At 50.7% G+C, this 19,419-nt stretch overlaps 2 protein-coding genes across 6 annotated transcripts in view; both read left to right on the plus strand.

Moving 5' to 3' along the window:
• Window positions 1–4,111, plus strand: part of Slc13a3 (solute carrier family 13 member 3) — a 60,874-nt gene extending 56,763 nt beyond the window's left edge. For 4 of the 5 annotated variants that reach the window (XM_087911007.1, XM_087911010.1, XM_087911008.1 and 1 more), the window contains 2 exons: window positions 758–895; window positions 2,583–4,111. In XM_087911007.1, coding sequence (XP_087767133.1) covers window positions 758–895; window positions 2,583–2,759 — 315 coding nt within the window. In that variant the 3' untranslated portion in view covers window positions 2,760–4,111. The remainder of the gene's footprint in view (window positions 1–757; window positions 896–2,582) is intronic. The other variant, XM_087911011.1, reaches the window with a different exon arrangement.
• Window positions 4,112–10,402: 6,291 nt separating this feature from the next.
• On the plus strand, window positions 10,403–15,526 carry Ocstamp (osteoclast stimulatory transmembrane protein). Its single transcript, XM_048441078.3, has 3 exons — window positions 10,403–10,562; window positions 12,727–13,726; window positions 14,565–15,526. The coding sequence occupies exons 1-3, from the start codon at window positions 10,519–10,521 to the stop codon at window positions 15,006–15,008; spliced, it is 1,488 nt and encodes a 495-aa protein (XP_048297035.3). The 5' UTR covers window positions 10,403–10,518; the 3' UTR covers window positions 15,009–15,526.
• The last annotated feature ends 3,893 nt before the right edge of the window (window positions 15,527–19,419 follow it).

Raw genomic sequence — 19,419 nt, forward strand, 5'->3', positions numbered from 1 at the left:
TGTTTCCATTTTTAATGGAGTTGACACTGTATCAGGCACAGACTTCTGTGTATTCTTTCTTCAACCCCTGAAACAGATTCCACTGTAAATGGATAGACTGATTAAGCATTGTCCTAATGGACATGCAGACTTCTGATCCAAATCAAAATATTTGCTGGCTGGGGATGATGGTAGAGCCATCAAGAAAATGCCCACACTTTGGGTCGGGTTCACTGAACTCTCCATCTTAGGAACATAGCAGTGCTTGATGGGGGCATGGGGGGGCACACACCTGGTCTCTCAACTCCAGCCAGGCTCTGACCAAAGGTGCCCCAAGGTAGTTTCTAGGATGGTGTAGCGAAGGGCAAGGCGAAGCCTGGTTATGTGAACCTTAGTTCTCGGCCCCCGGCCCTGGGCCAGCTGTAGCCTGGCTTCCGAGAGCCTATGGGAGACGCACTGTCTTGGGTCCCACTCAGACCTCTGGATCAGTTACTTTGGAGGACCCTAGCACCACACGCTAGCTCACATGGGAAGAGAGCTTCTAAAGTTTCTTTGCCTGTTCCCCGGGCAAATGCAGTGTGGCCCTGTCATCCCAGACCTTAAGAAAGCCTTCCATTTCTCTAAGACTGTGTGTCGTGTGTTTGCGTCTGGCTATATTTCTCTGTCTCCTTCCCTCTCCCACGAGTGTCTACTATTTTCTGTCACTCTGACACTCTCTGTAGCTTTGGCACTCTCTTTCCAACTGTCTTGGTCTCTTACTGCGACTTCTCTGGGCCAGGCCATTCGGCTGCGTGTGCACCCCTTGTACCTGATGATCCCGGGCACAGTTGGCTGCTCCTATGCCTTCATGCTGCCAGTCTCGACGCCTCCCAATTCTATTGCCTTCGCCAGTGGACACTTGCTGGTCAAAGACATGGTAAGTTGGGCCTTCCCAGCAGTGGTCCGGAAAGAGGAGGGGGAAGGTGAGTGGAGGGCCAGAGGAACCAGCATCACCCAGTTGGAAGTCTCTCCAGGCCCCAGTTTGAAGTCTCTCCAGATCTCTCTCCTTAGTTGGGTTTGTCCAGTGTAATCTGTGTTCCAGCCACTGGGGGGCAGCAGTGAGGTAGCGGAAGCCGCCTGCCTCCTGGGAGAGTTCTTTTGTGGCTGGAGGCTGACCTCAAGTGTTAAAAATATGTAAATTTCATAATTGCTAAGTGAGAAGATGGTAGAAGATGCTGGGGATATAAAGAGAATGAAGGGGCGGCCAAGATGGCCCTTCTGGGGAGAGGACCCACCAGCCTTTCTAGAGGCCATGAAAGGTGGAGGGGAGGGGGAACTGTTCAGGCAGAGAGAGCCCAGCCCGAGCAAATGTGTCACCAGATCCACAGAGCCGGGGCCTCTAGGACCGCATGGGCTTTGAGAGGAATGACATTATTAGATGTAGAGTCTGGGCTTCCAGGAAGCTGGCCTGGAACAATTGAAATGTCTTACTTTGTACCCTGGCTGGCCTTGAACTTGAAGCTGTCAAAGCAGAAACAGCTCTTACCTCAGTGAGAAAAAGAGATGATTTATTTGGAGCCAAATATAAGTGAACATGACCAGGAACACAGATTTCAGGTGCCGCCAAATGCGTGTTTCGGTGTGCTAACAGCTTCATGAAGTTTCATAATAACAGAACAGAGCGAGTCCTAAATCAAGGTGCTGTCTAAACACGTCGGTGGAAACAGCAGATAAGCAGAGTATAGAAAAATCAGCTGTAATCCCAGCTCTTGGGAGGCAAAAGCAAGAAGATCAGGAGTTCAAGGCCAACCTCCGCCCCAGCCTAGGATATATGAGACCCTATCTCAATTTTTCACTTTGGGAAGAATTTTCTTAACTGAACTTCCAGTGTGTGTGTGTGTGCACGCACCTGTGCCTATGTGTGCATATGAACATGAGTGTGTACCTGTCATGTGTGTCTACATGGTATGCTAAATGTGGGGAGAGGCATAATGATCAGATGGAACTATTGGGCAAGGCTCTTCTTTCTCTGTACTAAAGGGGAATCTATAACTCTGTTAAAGTGGCATTTGTGGCTAATGGGCATAACCCAAGGCCACTCCGTAGCCAGGTATCTGGTGCCTAGAGATCCTCAGGGGAGGGATTCACCTGCCCTGGGGGCCAGCCTTGGTCTTGGGAAGCCTCCATGGCCTACACTTGTGGCTGGCTCCAGCACTGCCAGCTGTGCACTGCCAGCTATAGGAAGAGGTAACTGTGCACTGCCAGCTGTGAGTCAAACCAGCTGTGTACTGCCAGTTGTGAGCCAAGCCATTTGTGCACTGCCAGCTGTGAGCCAAACCAGCTGTGCACTGCCATCTGTGAGCCAAACCATTTGTGCACTGCCAGCTGTGCACTGCCAGCTACAGGGAGAGCCAGATGTGCACTGCCAGCTGTGAGCCGGGCCAGTTATGCACTGCCAGCTGTGCACTGCCAGCTGTGGGCCAAGCCATCTGTGCACTGCCAGCTATGGGGAGAGCCAGCTGTGCACTGCCAGCTGTGCACTGCCAGCTGTGGGCTGAGCCCCTGTCTCCCACCTGCTTCTGAGGGCCTGTGCTGTTGCTCTGCTCATTCGGTTTCCACTGCAGGTGCGGACCGGCCTCCTGATGAACCTCATGGGCGTCCTGCTGCTCAGCCTGGCCATGAACACCTGGGCACAGACCATCTTCCAGCTGGGTACCTTCCCAGACTGGGCCAACACCCACTCTGCCAACGTCACCGCCCTGCCACCCACCTTGACCAACAGCACAGTTCAAATCCTTTGAGCTCTGCTGGGGACTTCCCTCTGTGCTGGGCCTTCCCCAAGGGCTGTTGCTGTCACTTGCTGCTAGGACCCTACAAGCTGATCGAGCAATTCTTTTCTGTAATCTAACTGGAGGCAGCAAGCAAGGATGCATGCCCTCCAGTGGTCCGCTCGGGCCTCAAGCTCACTGTCTGCAGCACGTTCTCTCTCTTTCTCATGCATCCCAACACCAGCTATCGCCTGGATCTGCTGCCCGAGGGACAGGCTTTTCTCACTAAGCTGGCCTGTGGTCAGGGTGCAGGCAAGTCCACTTCAGTCACGAGGGACAAACCTGAAATGGCTTTTGTCTTGCACACCTGGGGCGGGGGGCTATCCCTGCTTACGGCTGCCACTGGCTTTAGGTCTCTGAAGACATCACCACTCTGCTGGGGGGAGGCATTGTGGCTACAAAGTTCTAGGCCAGGTGTTACAGCTGTTTACTGCAGACTGGATTCTGCCCTTTTCTGTTTAACCATCTCCCCTGTAGACACTCAACAGTTGGAGGTTGTCTCCATTCCCTGAGGCGGAGGGAGGACACAGGCCTCCGGGAGTCTCTTCGCTGCCTCTCCAGTCCCCCAAGCAACGTCATGGGGGGTTGAGAAACCCTAGCTCAAGTGTCTACCCAAGATGCTTAGGGTTCTCTTTTCTCATCTGATTCCCTTAGGCCATAACTCTAGGTCAAGCCCTGCCGGGCCCTCATTATCCATCTAGGACCCTCCCATCTGTGGTCCTTGGGCTCCGTGGCTGCAGGCCGCCGGCTGTTTCTTACCCTCACAGCTGGGTTTGGCCTCTCAACTCCCATCCCACATGGTCAATATGTCTAAATTGCAAAGGTCACAGTCTTTAATGGTGAGAGAAACATCTGAAGATCAGTCAAGGCCTTGAAAAAAACATGGCATGTCTGCAGATGGAGACCCCAAGATAGCCTGCCAGCAGAGGCTGGAGCCAGGAAGCAGGCAGCTGCTGTTCTTACTCCCAGCTTAAGTTTCGGGCATCCTGTGAACAGCGCAGGGAGGGGACGGCGGGCATCTTGGAACCCCGCTGACACCCGGGGGTAGAGCCTTCACTTTCTTCCAAGGGTGGGCATCCCAGGGATGGACACTTTCTGATAAGACACAAATGAGTCAAAGTGCTTTCCCAGAGCTGAGGGGGCCCTGAGCCAGAGGGACACTACCAGACTGAATCAGCTTCAGCTCTCCGGGGATGGATGATGGTGTCCCTCGGGGGATAGGGACAGACCACACACCAAGGAGCCCACGGCCTTGTGACTACAAGATTCACAATTTCTGATACTGCTGATCAAAAATGCGCTCAAATAAAGAATGTTGGTCAATACCGAATTTGATGATTCTTGGTCTCTCAAAACAAAACCCCAGATTCCTGGTCTAGAACTTCTGCAAAACTGACTTCCGGCTCGCCTTTCTGCAAGGTCTCCCCTGTGCACACTCACACTTCCGCAGCTGTCAGAGTGCTGTGGTATTTATTTTTATGTTTTACTCTTTTGTTTTGGTTTTTCGAGACAGAATCTCTCAGTGTAATAGCCCTGGTTGTCCTGGAACTCCCTCTGTGGACCAACTGTCCTCTAACTAACAGAGATCCATCTGCCTCTGCCTCCCAGAGTTCTGGAACTAAAGGCAGGTGCCACTACTACCCAGGGCATTTTTTTGTTGTTGTTGTTCATTCCACTCCTCACCTTGTACAGTATAAACAAAAGCCATTCTCTGGCTCCCTGATGGGACTCAGATGTCTGAGCCAGGTGCTGGCATGTAGCCAGCGCTCAGTAAGTACTTGCTCCATGAACTGACCAAAGATTTGAGCATGCCCTCTGTCCTTTCTTTACTCCTCAGCTTGGTCCACTCAGCAGGCCCTTAACCCGTGATGTGCTGACTCAAATGTAGAAGAAAGAGCAAGCGGTGGGGCAGGAGACATAGATGCAATGAGTGACAGTCATCTTTTAAGTGGCCACATGATGGGCTGACTCAGACCGTGGGTTCCAGGCGGGTTTCTCTGAGGAGGTGGCAATGGGTTGAAGCCGGACACAATGACTGGACACTCATAGCTCTGTAGAAAGGAGAATATGGGGGTGGGGGGCGTCCGGAGGAGGACGGAACAATGACCTCAGGTTCTGGGCTATCAACTGGGCCTTGAATGTCCGACTTCTGTCCCTCACAGCGGCAGCTGTCCTTACCTCTCCCAGGACTAGTCTTCAGGGCATCACTGATCCCCTATACAGAGCCGGCTGTGCACAGGGCCCTGACAGAGGCACTCCCCACGGCGGTGTGGGAACAGGAAAGACTGCGTCACACGAAATGCACTAGGCCTCATCTGTAGCCTGCCAGGAGTGCCAGAAGAAAGGGCAAACAAGTCAATGACAGCCGGGTTTGTCATCTCCAGTGCCCGGTAACCCACCCAGCATGGCGGACTTGGGACTGATTGGTTGGTTTACACCTTGACCTTTGGGCAGAGCTCCGTGGAGGCCCCAGCACCTCAGCACCTCCCAGAACATGAGCAAAGGCCCTGTGGCATTGCCGGTGGCTGCCTAAACATGAAAACTTGTAACAGAACTTGGCTAGGGCGGGAATGACCCCAGTAGTCACTAACCCTTTGGGATCACTCCTCAGGTGACTGCCCAGGTCCCAGACTGGACCTTGGTAAGCAACTGCATTCAGAACAGAAGTTGAAGATCTTAGTTCTAATTTATTTCATGTTTTTGGCCTATGGTTTATGGTTGACAGGAATTGTAGAGAATGAAATCTCAGCTGGCGAAGGCTGCTGCATCTCACTGAAGGGAAAAGAGAAGAAGATGTGTCTTAGGGGGTCTCACAGCTGTGGAGACTTGGTGAAGCCCCCACCTGGTGGGATAAAGCACACGGGGACTAGCAAGCTGAGAGTGGAGAACGAACGTCAATTGGTATTAGAAGGCCAGCATCTGCTGAAGACCCCCCTCCCAATCCCCACCCATTCTTCTAAGGCTCTCCCTTCACTGACTGGGCCAGGCCCACCCCTATCCTGAGGGCCATCTTCTTTACCCCAAGCCATTGACCTAATACTAATCTAATCAAAAACACCCTCACATTAACAGCCAGAATAATGTTGAACCACCATTGGTACTATGACTTGGTCAAGTAGGCACACACAATGCCATGTGCTCCACCAAAACACACAGAGCCTTCCTGTGGCCTTTCCAGGTCACTCCTGGGCAGGGGAAGGGAGGAGGAGAGGGGTGGAAGGAACAGACCCCGCAGTCATGGTGCATGGCTCACCCTGTCAGAGTGTTCCCCAGCCACACGGGACGTAGCTCACCCCATCAGAGTCTCCCCAGTCCCACATCACATGGCTCACCCTGTCAGAATGCTCCCCAGTCCCATGGCACATGGCTCACCCCGTCAGAGTGCTCCCCAGTCCCCCAACACATGGCTTACCATGTCAGAATGCTCCCCCTGTCCCACAGCAGTGCCTGCCAAGGCTTTCTTCTCTCTCCTTTGTCACCAAGCTTCAGTGTCAGGAATGACCCCTCTGAATGTGGGTTTCTATCTTTCTTGAGAAACAAAATGCCAAGCTGGGTGTGGTGGTGCACCCTGTCTTCCTAGGGCTCGGGAGACTGAGGCAGGACGGTCAGGAGTTAGGCATGTCAGGATAGCCTGGGCTACATAGTGAGAGCCTGACTCCAGATATAAGCAAATGAAGTAGCGGGGGCAGCAGCTGAGCAGCTGGTGTGGGGATCGTTGTAGGAGGCTTTGTTGGGTTGCCAGTCCCCGAGCCATGACACAGAGACTTATTATTAATTATGAATGCTCAACCTTAGCTAGGCTTATCACGCCGGCTCTTATAACTTACTTTAACCTGTTTTTCTTCATCTGTGTTTTACCTTGGGACTTTTTACCTTTCTTTCATTCTGTTTGTCCTGCTTTCCTGAGTCCTCGGTGTCTTGGCTGTCTGGTGGCTCCTTGACTGGCTGTCTGGCTAACCAGCTTGCCCGCCCCTGGCATCTTCTCTCTATCTCCCTCATTCTCCCTCAAGCCTAAATTCCTCCTCCTACTTATTATCTCTGCCTGCCCGCCCCCTTACCCCTCTCCTGCCTACCTATTGGCCATTCAGCTTTTTATTAGACCAATCAGATGCCTTAGGCAGGCAAGGTAAAACAAATCCAACACATCTTTACATAATTAAATAAATGCAACATAAACAATACAACATATCTTTATACAGTTAGACAAATGTACCATAAACAAATCAACACATCTTTGCATAGTTAAACAAATATTCTATTCCACAACAGATCATACCATAAAGACCCCCTTGCCCCAAGTCCCACCTCTGTGTACTGTCTCTCTCTGCTTTCCACTCGGCCACCTTCCTGGCCTATGAGGGAATACGACCTCATGACTCCACAGTCTGAGCTGGAAGGTCTGTTTCAGGCCCAGTGGTCACTGCCTCTGACTGCCCAGAGCAGCACTGCCCACAGCACCTTCTGAAGTGATGGGGGTGGCTGCCATTTATTTGCCCACCAAACATTTAGGTCACAGCTTGAGGGACTCCCCTCGGGTACTTTCAGTGATACAAAAATAAATACAAATTATCCTGTCATGCTCTGGTGTATTTTTTACATGCTAAGCAGGTCATATCTGGGATACATTCAGTGGGACAAATACTTCATTATAAGGAATTTCAGGGCAGGCAAGATGGCCTAGCAGGTAAAGAGGCTTGTTGCCAAGCTTTTTGACCCGAGTTCAATCCCTGGGACCCACACAGTGGAAGGATAAAACTAACTCTTCAGATTGTTCTTGGACTCTCTCTCTCTCTCTCTCTCTCTCTCTCTCTCTCTCTCTCTCTCTCACACACACACACACACACACACACACACACACACACACACACATTAATAAATGGTTTTCAGTTTTTTGTTTTTTCTTTGAGACAGGGTTTCTCTGTAGCTTTAGAGCCTGTCCTGGAACTAGCTCTTGTAGACCAGGCTGGCCTCACAGAGATCCGCCTGCCTCTGTCTTCTGAGTGCTGGGATTAAAGGTGTGCACCACCACTACCCTGCTGGTTTTCAGTTTTTATGTTGTTACCAGAAACTTCTATGGCTCTTGCTGGTGGCTCCCATTCTGATTCTGTTAGGTTGCCTCTGATAAGATGTGGTGTGTGTGTGTGTGTGTGTGTGTGTGTGTGTGTGTGTGTGTGCCCACGTCTGTGTGCGTATGGGTGCACTAATGTGAGTGCCTATAGAGGCCGGAGACAACTCTCAGCAGCTGCCCCCTGACCACACTGAACTTCAGGACACAGTTCAGTCAGGCTAGCCAGCCAGCCAATTCCAGGGACCCCACTGTTTCCACCTGCCCAGGTTGGACTAAGAGTGTACGCCACCATTGCTGGCTGCCCTTTCTCCATGGATTCTGGGGCTAGTAGTCAGGTTCCCATGCTTACACAGTGAAAACTTTAACGCTTGAGCCATCTCCACAGCCTGCTGGGAAGGTTACAGCCACCCGAACATTCTCAGCCATGTGTGCTGCAGCCATCCTCTCCCCACTGCGCTAAAATGCACCAGGACACAGCGCGCTGTGGGGCTGGGAGTTGAGTGGCCCCAGGAACCGCTGAAGACTCTCTACTTCCTCTTCATCTTGTGCCTCTGATTCCTTTAAGATTAAACTCCCACACCCAGCTCAGTCCTGTTGACATCTGGTGACTCAAGCCCCTCCGGATGCTGTGGGCCTTGAGGCCAGGCCAGCCTTGCCTGAGTAGGGGTGACTATGTACATATGCCAAAAGAACCCCCAAATATCTCCTGCCTATTGCTCCCCAGGCTCTGTGCTCCAGCTCCCCTTCAGTCACCAGAGACTTCCCCAAACGGTCTCAGTTTCCTAACCAACCAACTACAGAACTGGGCAGAGTCTGGCCATGGTTTATGGGATGCAGTCCCACCCTGATGAGACCCAAGCTGGGGTGTGGAGATGGGGTTGGGGTGTATGGAGGACATCTGGCCTGAGCAATCAAGTCTGAGCAGCCTGGATTTCACCCAGGCAAGGCTGGAACCCAGCGGGAAGGGTTTATGGCGTGAACATTTATGTACTCCCTGCTGAATACTTTGTATTTCCAAACCCATGGAGTAGATGCTTTGTTCTCACATAGCAAATGTTGCCAAGACTTCAGGTAGGAACAGCTCTAGCTCAAGGTCACACCGCACAGCAGTGTGAAAGCTTGCCTTTGCATGAGATCTGTTGCCTCTACAAAGAGGCCCGCTGAGTAGCTCCTTGAAGTCCTAGACAGCAGAGGACCCAAGCCTCCTATAAAGACTGGCCAGCAAAATAAAAGTGTTAATATCCCTCTGCCCCCGCTCCCCGTGTGTGTGTGTGTGTGTGTGTGTGTGTGTGTGTGTCTATTTGTCTGTCCGTTTGTCTGTCTGCTCCCTCTCTTCCCTTCCCTGTTTACTATTTCCTTCTTTCCTGGCTTTAAAACCTTGGTCATTTTGGCACCGAAGTGTGAGTGTCCCATGGGGATACCTGGTACCCAGGCAACTTCATGTGAACTCTAGGAGAGTAGCAGCCCCATAAGACCTGAGGATTGACAGTTGCTGGGCTCTACTGTGTGCCAAGACTTTTGGGCATGGGTGGGAGCGGGTGAGTGAAGGCTTCTGGCTCCCTGGAGGGGTTCACGGCCCTCTGAAGGTCTGGTCGCTCGTGTCTCCCTCGATTCTGTTCTATGGAAGTCCTTTTCCCTATCAGGCCTGAGCCCATGACTCAGCAGGATATCCTTATAAGGGAAGACAGCTGGCTGTCAACTCTGTTCTTTGTGTGTGTGGGGGAGGGCGGGGGGGACAATCCCATGACGGAGGAGGCCTCTTGGGTGCAGTCCTGGTGTAGACAGTGATGGGGGACTGGTGCTAGGGAGAAGTTTCTACATGCCAGGTGGGGATGTGTAAGCGAATGCATATTTGATAGGTACACTAAAATAACCAGTTCAGCTCAAAACAACAGATATAATTTAATAATTGAAAAAACGGGGAAACTCACGTGACCGGAGTAAAGGTTCCGATATCCAAAGGGGTCAGGCAAGCACCGCGCAGAGGGCGCACACACCTATCTACCCCTGTTTACCTGCCTGGCTCCAAGCTAGATGTGATTGGCTGAGCTTTCCCATCAGGTATGGGCTGTAGTTACCTCTTCAGGGCAATCACTACAGGGACTCGCAACTATTGAGCACCTACAGTTTTCAATATAGGCTGCATTTATTATTCTCTTTCCGTGTCTGTACGTGGTGCTAAGAACAGCACAGTGTGGCCTTAGCAGGTCCCTGTGGGTCTCCTGTGGGTTTGCATCCCCAGAATCAAGGATTGGGTTTTCCTGGAAGGCTTAACTATGGGAGAAGGGACGGGGAAGCAGAGTGGAGCTCTTGTCTGGTGTTACTGTGATTGAGCTGCATGGTTTCTCTGAACCTCAATCTCTTCCTCCGTGAAATGGGCTAATTCTACCTTCCTGCCCTCAGGATCGCAGCCAATGCTTGGAAAATATGTCTCCTCTCACCCTCCTCCTCCCACCCCTGACTGCTCCTGACTGCCTTTCAGGGGAGGATGAAGCAGCTAGCCCAGCCCCCAAGAGTTGGGCCCCTGGCTGGGCAGGATGAGGCAGCCAGGAGGGTCTGATTAAAGGGACGAAAGCAGAAGCGACTGGACGCTCCGATCCCCACACTTCCTCTCCACCTGCCATGGCTGTCGTGGCAGCTGCCTGAACTCAGCTCTCAAGGACCATGAGGGACAACAGAGGAGCCGCGGAACACCTCATCAGGTTGGGGTAGGTTTGGGTATTGGGACACAAGGGGAACAGGCAAGAAAAGTCAGCAGCCCTTAAAACGGGCATGAACTCCAGTCTCAAGTCTTCCCCCTCACCGACTGAGACCACTAATGAACCCTCCCCTTTCTGGTCTCGGTTTCCTCCTGGTCGGATAGAAATAACAGCCATGGCTGTAAGGCTGTGTGGGAACAGAACAAGAGGGGGTGCAGAGGATGCGGTTCAGAGAGAAAGCTATGATACTCCCTGCCGCTGATAATACCCGGCTGACTGAGCACCTGACATGGCTTCCGGTTCTTAAAAACATGCTCCTTGGCATTATTTCAGTTCCCTGTTCCCAAACAAATCATGCTGCATGTAGTATGTAGTATGTAGTATGTAGTATGTATGTCCTCAGAGGCCAGGAAGGGGGTACAGGAGTTGAAGACTCCTGGGTGTGCAGCAGTGACAAGCGCCTATAGGGGGCGCACTCTGACATAAAGCCCTAGAGGCAGTGGATGTCCAGCTCCACCCAGCCACCTGCAGCAAAGACAGCAGTGATAAACCAGACATCCATGTTTCATGTTTGACCTGTAACAGGAATTCTAATTGGTCTTAGTAATAAAAACCCAGAGTCAGATATAGGAGTTAATGCTGAAGATTAGAGAAGCAGAGTGGCCAGCATCTAGAGAGTTCTTCACCTCTACCAATGCTCAGACCAAAGGGGCGATCCCGTCCTCAAACTGACTGCCTTTCAGACTGTACTGTTCCTCAGACTGCCTTGAGCTCCTGAGATTAAAAGTGTGTGCCACCACTGCCTGGCCTCTGGTGGCTTAGCTCTGTGCTCTGATCTTCAGGCAAGTTTTACTTGTTAAAACATAAACAAAAGATAGCTACACTGACCTCAAAATCCAGATGTGTTGTAACTTCCTTTCTGCTGTCACTAGTGTGAGCGCCTAGGAGATCAGAGGCAGTCTGCTTCCCTTACTGCCCTGTCTCCATGCTGAGCTCACAGTAATTCGCTGAGGGCTGGAGAGACAGCTCTCTCGGCTGTCTCTTGTCTTGTGCCTGCTGCACAAGCTCGGGGACCTGATGCCAATGACGCATGCAGAAAAGCAAGGCGTGAGAGAATGCACCCGCGAACCCAGCTCTGACTGTGATCCCAGCTCTGGGGAGGTGGAGACAGCTTCCTAGGGTTTGCAGGCCAGCCGTTTAGGTAAATTGGTGAGCACCGGGCCAATGAGAGACCTCACTTCAGAAAAATGTGATGGTGGGCCCGTGAGACATCTCAGTCAGCAAAAGTGCTGACACCAAGCCAGAGACCCAAGTTCAATCCTTAAAACCCATGTGATGATACAAGGCAAGAAACAGATCCTGGGAATAAGTCGTCCTGTGACTCTTACAAGTTGTTCTCTGACTCTATACACATGCACACACATGCACACACACACTCACAAGCAAAGACATACACACAGAGGCATGCAAGCACCCACAAACCCCCACATACCCACATGTGCACACCCCCCATGCATGCACACACATGCACAGAGGCATGCAAGCAAGCGCACACAAAATTAAAATGTAATGAAGAAATCGAGGTGGAGAATGATGTTGACATGCAGACACCCATGTGTAATACACAATAAATAAAAAAAATAAATAAATGTGATTTCAGTGACTAATACAGGGCTGGTTGAAGAGAAAAGGTCTCCAAGAGACCAACTGGTACCTTTCCTTGCCTGTAAATGATAGGGGTGACACTGAGATCTGTACAGAACATGGATGGGACCAACAGTGAGTCACACAGACTGTGGGGAAGGGAATCATTCTCTCTTCTTGCTACATTCTGTCTTTCGGCCATGTTTATTCCCCCTCCAAAACTTACCTTACCTGCTGCTCTCAGAGCCGGCAACCATGGCCTCAGTCCAGACACCCAGGCCCACATCCTCAAGTACTGAATACATTAGGCTATTGACTGACAGCCCTGTAAAGACTTCCTGGGGAAAGCTCTGACTGGTTCAGCTTGTGTTACCCCTGCCCCCATGGGTGGAATACCTCTGATTGATCTATCTGAAGGTGTGCCTGTCCCCATGGCTATAAGAGTAGGTTCTACTAGCAACCTGGCTGGTGGGACAGAGGATACCCACCCCAATCCTGACACAGAGATCCTCTATTTCCTTGCGTGCAGATGGAAATGCTGGCGTTTGGGGATCCACAAGGCGCTTGTCCCACTGCAGACTGCCTGGAATGCCTTCTCCCAGCCTGTCCCCACCAGCTGCAGTGAACTTCTGACACAGCTGCTCCTGTGTGCCTCCCTGGCCTGTGTCATCGCAGGCCTGCTTCATCACTGGCTGGTCTCTTCACAGCTTTATCCTCAGGGACCCCCTGCCCTGGTCACCACTGTCTGTGGTCTCCTGGTCTTTTTGAGCCTGGGCCTGGTGCCCCCCATCCGCTGCCTATTTGCGCTCAGTGTGCCTACCCTGGGCTCTGAGCAGGGCCGCCGGTTACTCCTGTCCTACAGTGTAGCCAACTTGGCTGTTGCCGTGGTGCCCAATGTCTTAGCCAATGTGGGTGCAGCCGGACAAGTGTTGTGCTGTGTTACTGAGGGCTCGTTGGAGAGTCTGCTTAATACCACTTACCAGCTGGGCCTGGCATCCCAGGCGCTGGGCCCAGCCAGCCAAGCAGGCAGTCGGAGCCTGGCGTTTGGGGTACAGGGCAACAGCTCAGCCTTCCGCCTTCACATGCATATGGCCGCTCAGCAGATCCTGGAGGACTTCTCTGGCCTGGAGTTCCTGACCCAGGCAGCACTGAGGACTCAGCGGGTGGTCACCGGCCTGTTTATGCTGGGCCTCCTGGGCGACTCCGCCTGGTACCTTCACCGCTACCTCACTGACCTGCGCTTCGACAATATCTATGCCACCCGGCAGCTGGTTCAGCAGCTGACCCAGGCTGGTGCCACACATCTGCTGGCCTCTCCACCTCCCTGGCTGCTCCAAACAGCCCAGCCAAAGCTGTCGCATGAGGAATTGCTGAGCTGTCTTTTCAGGCTGGGGCTACTGGCACTGCTCCTAGTCGCTACAGCTGTGACAGCAGCCACAGACTATGGGGCCTTCCTCTTGGCGCAGGCAGCTGTGGCCTGGGCTCAGAAGTTGCCCACTGTCCCCGTCACTCTCACGGTCAAGTATGACGTAAGTGCGCGGAGGTGAACGCTCTCGGAATTATTCAGGTGGGCGGAGTCTGTTCAGTCCTGGGTTTTGGCCTAGGTTTGCGGGCTTGAGTCATCATCTCTGGATACGCCTGGGAGTCATAGACAGATGGTGTGGAGGCATGGAGAACAAGAAAACAGAAATGGAACACAGGAAGGGGCTAGGGCAAGGTGCGGCCGCAGACGCTCCGCAGGGACTGCTTTCTCCAGCGTGGCCCCACCTCCTACTTTTTCACCTCCTTCCCATAAGGCTTTTGTGCTGTAGACCCATCAATGAATTGAATCATTGGTTAGAACAGAGCCCCCATGATCTGATCCCCCCATGATCAATAATCCTCACATATACACCCAGAGTGTACAGTGCTGACCATTCTAGCAAGCTGATGAGACCGTCACAACACCAAAGCATCGATTGGTGGGACTTTTTATTTTTTTCTCTAAAGACAGGGCTTCACTATGTAGTCTTGAGTGACGTGAAACTCGATAAAGCAGACCAGGCTGGCCTCAAAATCACAGAGAGCTCCACCCACCTCTGCCTCCTCAGTTGCTGAGATCAAAGGTGTGGGTTACCACCCTGGTGTGCCCAGTGAGTGGGTGGAACTCAGGTCTTCCATGCGCTAGGCAGTCACTCTACCGTCTGAGTCATTGATACATCCCCAGCTTTAAAAGTTTTCTCCAAAGTACTTAGGGTAACATTTGTGTGGTGCCGCTTTGCTGGCTACTGAGGTACAGTTGTCCCGCCCTTGACCCGTTCTGTAGATGGCAGGGATAGGGACTGGCCCGATGGTGCCTCTGACTCAATCCTTTTTTCTGTTTTGAAGGCCTCGTATAAACTCCTAGACTTCATCCTCTTCGTCCTCAACCAGCCTCCAGTGGAGAGCAAGTTTGCCTCAGCACAACGCTCCTTCCAGTGGGAGCTATACTCCATGCCCCATGACTGCCCCCTACCTCAGGCTCAACCGCCCCAAGTCAGGGCCGCACTGACCGCGGGCGCCCTGCAGCTGCTAGCAGGTGCCACCTTAGTGCTGCAGGCCTACGCTTGGCGCCTTCGGCATGCCATTGCCGCCTCTTTCTTCCCTGTCCAGGAAGCCAGGAGAGTTAGCCACTTGCAGGGCCGGCTCCAGAGGAGGCAAGATTGGAATGACCACCTGGACAAACAGGCCTGCACCACGGGCACCTGGGTACCCAGGGAGCCCAGGCAGGGGACAATAACTCCAGAGTCACAGGGGCTTAAGTCGCTTGACTCCTCTTTGGCCTCCATGTGACCTTGGGTAGAACATTGCCCTTCTCGGATCCTCAGTTTCCTTATCTACATAATGATGGCGCAATCTGCTTTTTCACATGGGCTGTGCACAAAATCATGGTCTTGAAACTTTGGTGGGTATCAGGATAGTCCAGTTCCTTCCGCTCCAGGGAGATTGCCCTGATAACATCCACGTGGAGATTCTGCCTGTGGGTTCACCTCAGCACTCCTCTGACTTAGAAGCCTCTCAATCCTCAGAAATTACAGTTATGGGAAAGTTTGAGTTTATTAATGAGTATATTTATTAAATATAAAAAAAACCAGTTTTACTGTTTTCTGCTCCTCCAGGGCTGTTCCATCTAGACTTGTCAAGTTTAGTAAATGGAAGTACAAGATGCTCTGCTCGGTTTTGAATGTCAGAGAAGGGACACATTTGTTTAGCATCCAGTGGCCCTTGGCTATGAACCTGGTCTCTGGTTAGCCATGAGTGGCCTTGAGTTCCCCACAGTAAAATAATAACCACAAGATTAAAATGACAAATTTTAAGTTCTCGATTGACTTTTGGGATCGGGGAGTCAGGCAGCACCCCATGCAGTAAAAGAGAATCAAGTGTTCTGAAGACTATACAAAGACGTTTGCTCCGTGGAGAGAGAGAGTGGAGTGGAAGGGGCACTAGCCCCAAAGCCTGTTTAACTGTTGTGGAACACGAAGTTCACATTCATTTCCACAGCATCAGCATCACAAACACAGAGGGGACGAAACACATCACTGTAACTGCGGCTACAACAGATTCTTTCGCTTCTGCGGTGGTCTGAGTGAGAATCGCCCCCATAGGCTCATATATTTAAATGCTTGGTCCCCAGTTGGTGGAACTGTTTGCAAAGGATTGGGAGGTGTGGCTTTGCTGAAGGAGGTGTGTTGCTGGGAGTGGGCTCTGAGGTATGGAAAGATCCACACCATTCCCCATTAGCTCTCTCTGCTTCATGCTTGCAAATCAAGAGGTGAGCCCTCACTACTGCTCCAGCACCGTGTCTGCCCACCTGCTGTCATTCTCCCCATCATGATAGTCATGGACTTTAAGTCCCAGATGAACTTTTTCTTCTGTAAATTGCCTTGGTCATGGCCTTTTGTCACAGCAATAGAAAAGTAATTAAGATGGCGTCCTTTCTTTCCCTTTTTGTTGTTTATTTTGTTTTGGGAAAGGGTTTCATGTAGCCCAGGCTGTCCTCAATCTCACTATACAGGCAAGGATAACCTTGAACTTCTTGATCCTCCTGCTTCCACCCACCAAGCGCTGGAATTACAGCTAGCCCACAGCAGCAGAAAAAGGGGAGAGCCAGCCTCAGTCACGGGAAAGGGGAAGACCAGTACCAAAGGCTGTGCTGTGCCCTGCATGTTCCCAGAGGTGTGCATAGGATTATGCATGTGCATGCACATGCATATGCACACACACACACACACACACAACTGTGCACACACAGGGAGAAGAAAAGAGAAGGGAAAGAGGTAAGGAAGAAAGGGGGAAAGTTTAGATATTTTCTTTTCAGGCATAAAATCAGATTATTACATTTAATATAATTTCTCTGAATTAAGTACATTCAGGTGTATTAAAAATGAAAAGGAGAATAAGTTCAGACTAGATAAACAGATGTGTGGTTGCCAGTCTGAGTTCTGTAGGACAGCAGAACTGGGAAAGAACAATCGAGGGGTCCTTTCACTGGTCACTAACCCATCCAGGAGGTCTAACCACAGGAACCCCCAAAGTCCTGCCTTCTGACACCATTACTTGAGGAGCTAGGATATCAGCATCTGAATTTGGGGCACACACATCAGTCACCTCAGGGACCTTATGATGTCTAGACAACTCTGTGGGAAGCAGGGGGACACTTTGGGACAGGATGAGCTTTATTCCCAACTCCCACATGGTGGAAGAATTGAACCAACTCCCCTGAGATGGTCCTCTGACCTCCACATGTCTTCTGTGGCATGCACACATATGCACATGTGTGTGCGTGCACATACACACACACATACACATACGATAAATGAATCATTGCACTTCTGAACTCACAGCTGCTGTCGTTGCTCATACTAAATAAGCCTTTTAATATTCTGGAATGGACTGGGGAGGGGCACATGAGGCCTCACTCCTGACTAAGGAACTATTAGCAACCAATGGCTACTGGGGTGGGGACTCCATTATGTTGAAGGGTGTGGCTCCTGGGGGTTGCTCATACTTCAGTGGATGGCCCCCACACCATGCACTTACTGGCAGCACTAATTTGGTTTGTAACATATTCTATATATTCATGAAATTCCCAAAGAATGAATTAAAATATTATAATAAATAAATTGCTGTAATAGAGCAGCTCCGGGCACAGAACCGGTCTCCCAAATGTTGCTGAGATGAATGAGAAAGCCTATAATGGATGGAGACTTTGCCTCCATCCTAACATGGACCCTCTCTCTGGATCTAGCTTCCATCTTAGTCTGAAGTGTAGACTGACCACTGGGGCTCCTTGTTTGTCAGCAACAGAATGCATTTCTGAGTGACTCGAAAAGCAAACGGTAGGTGTTGGGAAGGTCCAGGACCAGCAGAGCCATGGAGATCCACGTAGCAGGCATCATGGGCACTCTTTACGGCATCCATGCCAGAATGAATCAATCTCCCATTCTGCTCAGGGTTCAAGTTCAGACTCATGGCAAGTTTGACTTAGATCAAACACCTACATCTTGACTAGGAAAAAAAAGGGCCATCATTTTGTGGATGATCTTGACAGTTTTACAGGTTAGGTAAAGCTCTGTCTAGTGGGTTCTGTTCATATAGTAGACATTGGTGGGTCCTCGGGTGCAGTGCAATGCAGAGCCTATGAGCATATGTGGAATTCTTAGTAAAGGTTAGGATAGTCCCCAGTGGAAAAGTGTTATCAGAACAATGTACCTGTTTCATGAGGCTAGGCGGAAAAAAAAGAGAGAGAGAGAGACCCCACAAATTACTTGACCCACATTAATGGCAGCTGGGTACATTGTCTAAAGTATCAGAAAGAGTTAGAGCCTTCCTCAGCGCCTGCTTCACCAGGCCTTCTTGACTAAACCCCCTCAGCTACTGCGATTTCACACAGAGGCTTTTCTAGCGAACGAGGAGCCTCCGAGGAAAGCTGGCTGGGGAGTCTTCTGCCATCTAGTGGTCACTACGGGAAACTGCATCACTCCATCACTGTTCAAACCTGTGCTATACGTTTACTGGTATTGATTGACTGTGTGGCTCGACTTCATGAGATTCTTTATTCAGCTGAGGCACCCAGGAGCTTGACTGCATATAGTGCTAAAGAAGTCTCACTCCTTGAGTCCGAAGTTGGGACAAGGATTCCTGGAAGGTGAGGCATGGCTGGGTTGCTGAGAAAGATTCGTCTGTTCTCTTCATTGCCTCTCTGTTTCTTTTGATTTTCACTTGATCTCTAGTAACTAGGTGACTTGTAGGCCTCAGTCGTGACATGCTCAACAAAGGCCTGAGTCTCAGTAGTTTACCCTAAGGCAATACCTTGTTCTGGGAAGGACCACAAACTGAGATTACCCAGGCACCACCCAGGAACAGACCATCCAAAGGAAATTCTTAATGTTCCAACTATTATAGATAGGATCACCTGCCAGCACACACCCATCGCTTTTCACCAGGACACTCCTAGACAAATGTCAGTCAATCAGGATTGAACCTATCACCCCACACCCTGCAAAGTAACTTTTCTGGGGTTTGCCTTTAAATAGTGTTCTCTAGAAGGATGGGGTTACCTCCTTTTGCTGCTGCGCTGACAAGGTCCCGGCAGGCTTGTAACATGCACCCAATAAACCTTGCTTTTGCATTTCAGTGAGTCAGTCTCCCTGGTGGTATTTGGGGACACCGTGGACTGGGCATAACAAACTAAAGTCTTGCACAGACTTTAGGAACATTGCAGACAAACCTGACTGCCAGGACGTCACAGGTTGGTTGTTTGTTGTTGTTGTTTTGTTTTTTTTTTGAAACCTGCGGTGTCCCTTTTGATGCCCCCTTTGTTTAAAACCACAACAGAGCCACGTTCAATGTGGGAATCAATACATAAGCATCGAATCCTTGGAAGTCTGACTCACTGAGAGCCATCTCTCAGCCTCTGCACCTTGCTGTTCCTTTTGGTATTAATGATAACAGATAACTGTGTCAGAAACCTCCAGGCCTTCCCGTGAATAAAACATATTATGTAGCTTCACTCTTTTAATACGTATACATATATACAATTTGTCCCCATGGATGAAAGGTTAGTTTCTGTATTTCTTGCATTATATATAATTGGTGTTGTTAAACTATGTTGTTGAGGGACTGGAGAGATGGCTCAATGGTTAAGAGTACTGGCTGCTCTTCCAGAGGACCAGAGTTCCCAGCAACCACATGATACCCTCTG

Source organism: Myodes glareolus, chromosome 10 (genome assembly GCF_982192425.1).
Source record: "Myodes glareolus chromosome 10, mMyoGla1.1, whole genome shotgun sequence".
NCBI classification, from domain to species: domain Eukaryota; kingdom Metazoa; phylum Chordata; class Mammalia; order Rodentia; family Cricetidae; genus Myodes; species Myodes glareolus.

Excerpts from the sequence above, each read along its gene's own strand:
- Ocstamp (XM_048441078.3), top strand. The coding sequence starts at position 10,519 with ATGAGGGACAACAGAGGAGCCGCGGAACACCTCATCAGGTTGGG. Across the intron at positions 10,563-12,726 it reads GAACACCTCATCAGGTTGGG|ATGGAAATGCTGGCGTTTGG; the intron begins GTAGGTTTGGGT and ends CCTTGCGTGCAG. Across the intron at positions 13,727-14,564 it reads CTCTCACGGTCAAGTATGAC|GCCTCGTATAAACTCCTAGA; the intron begins GTAAGTGCGCGG and ends TCTGTTTTGAAG.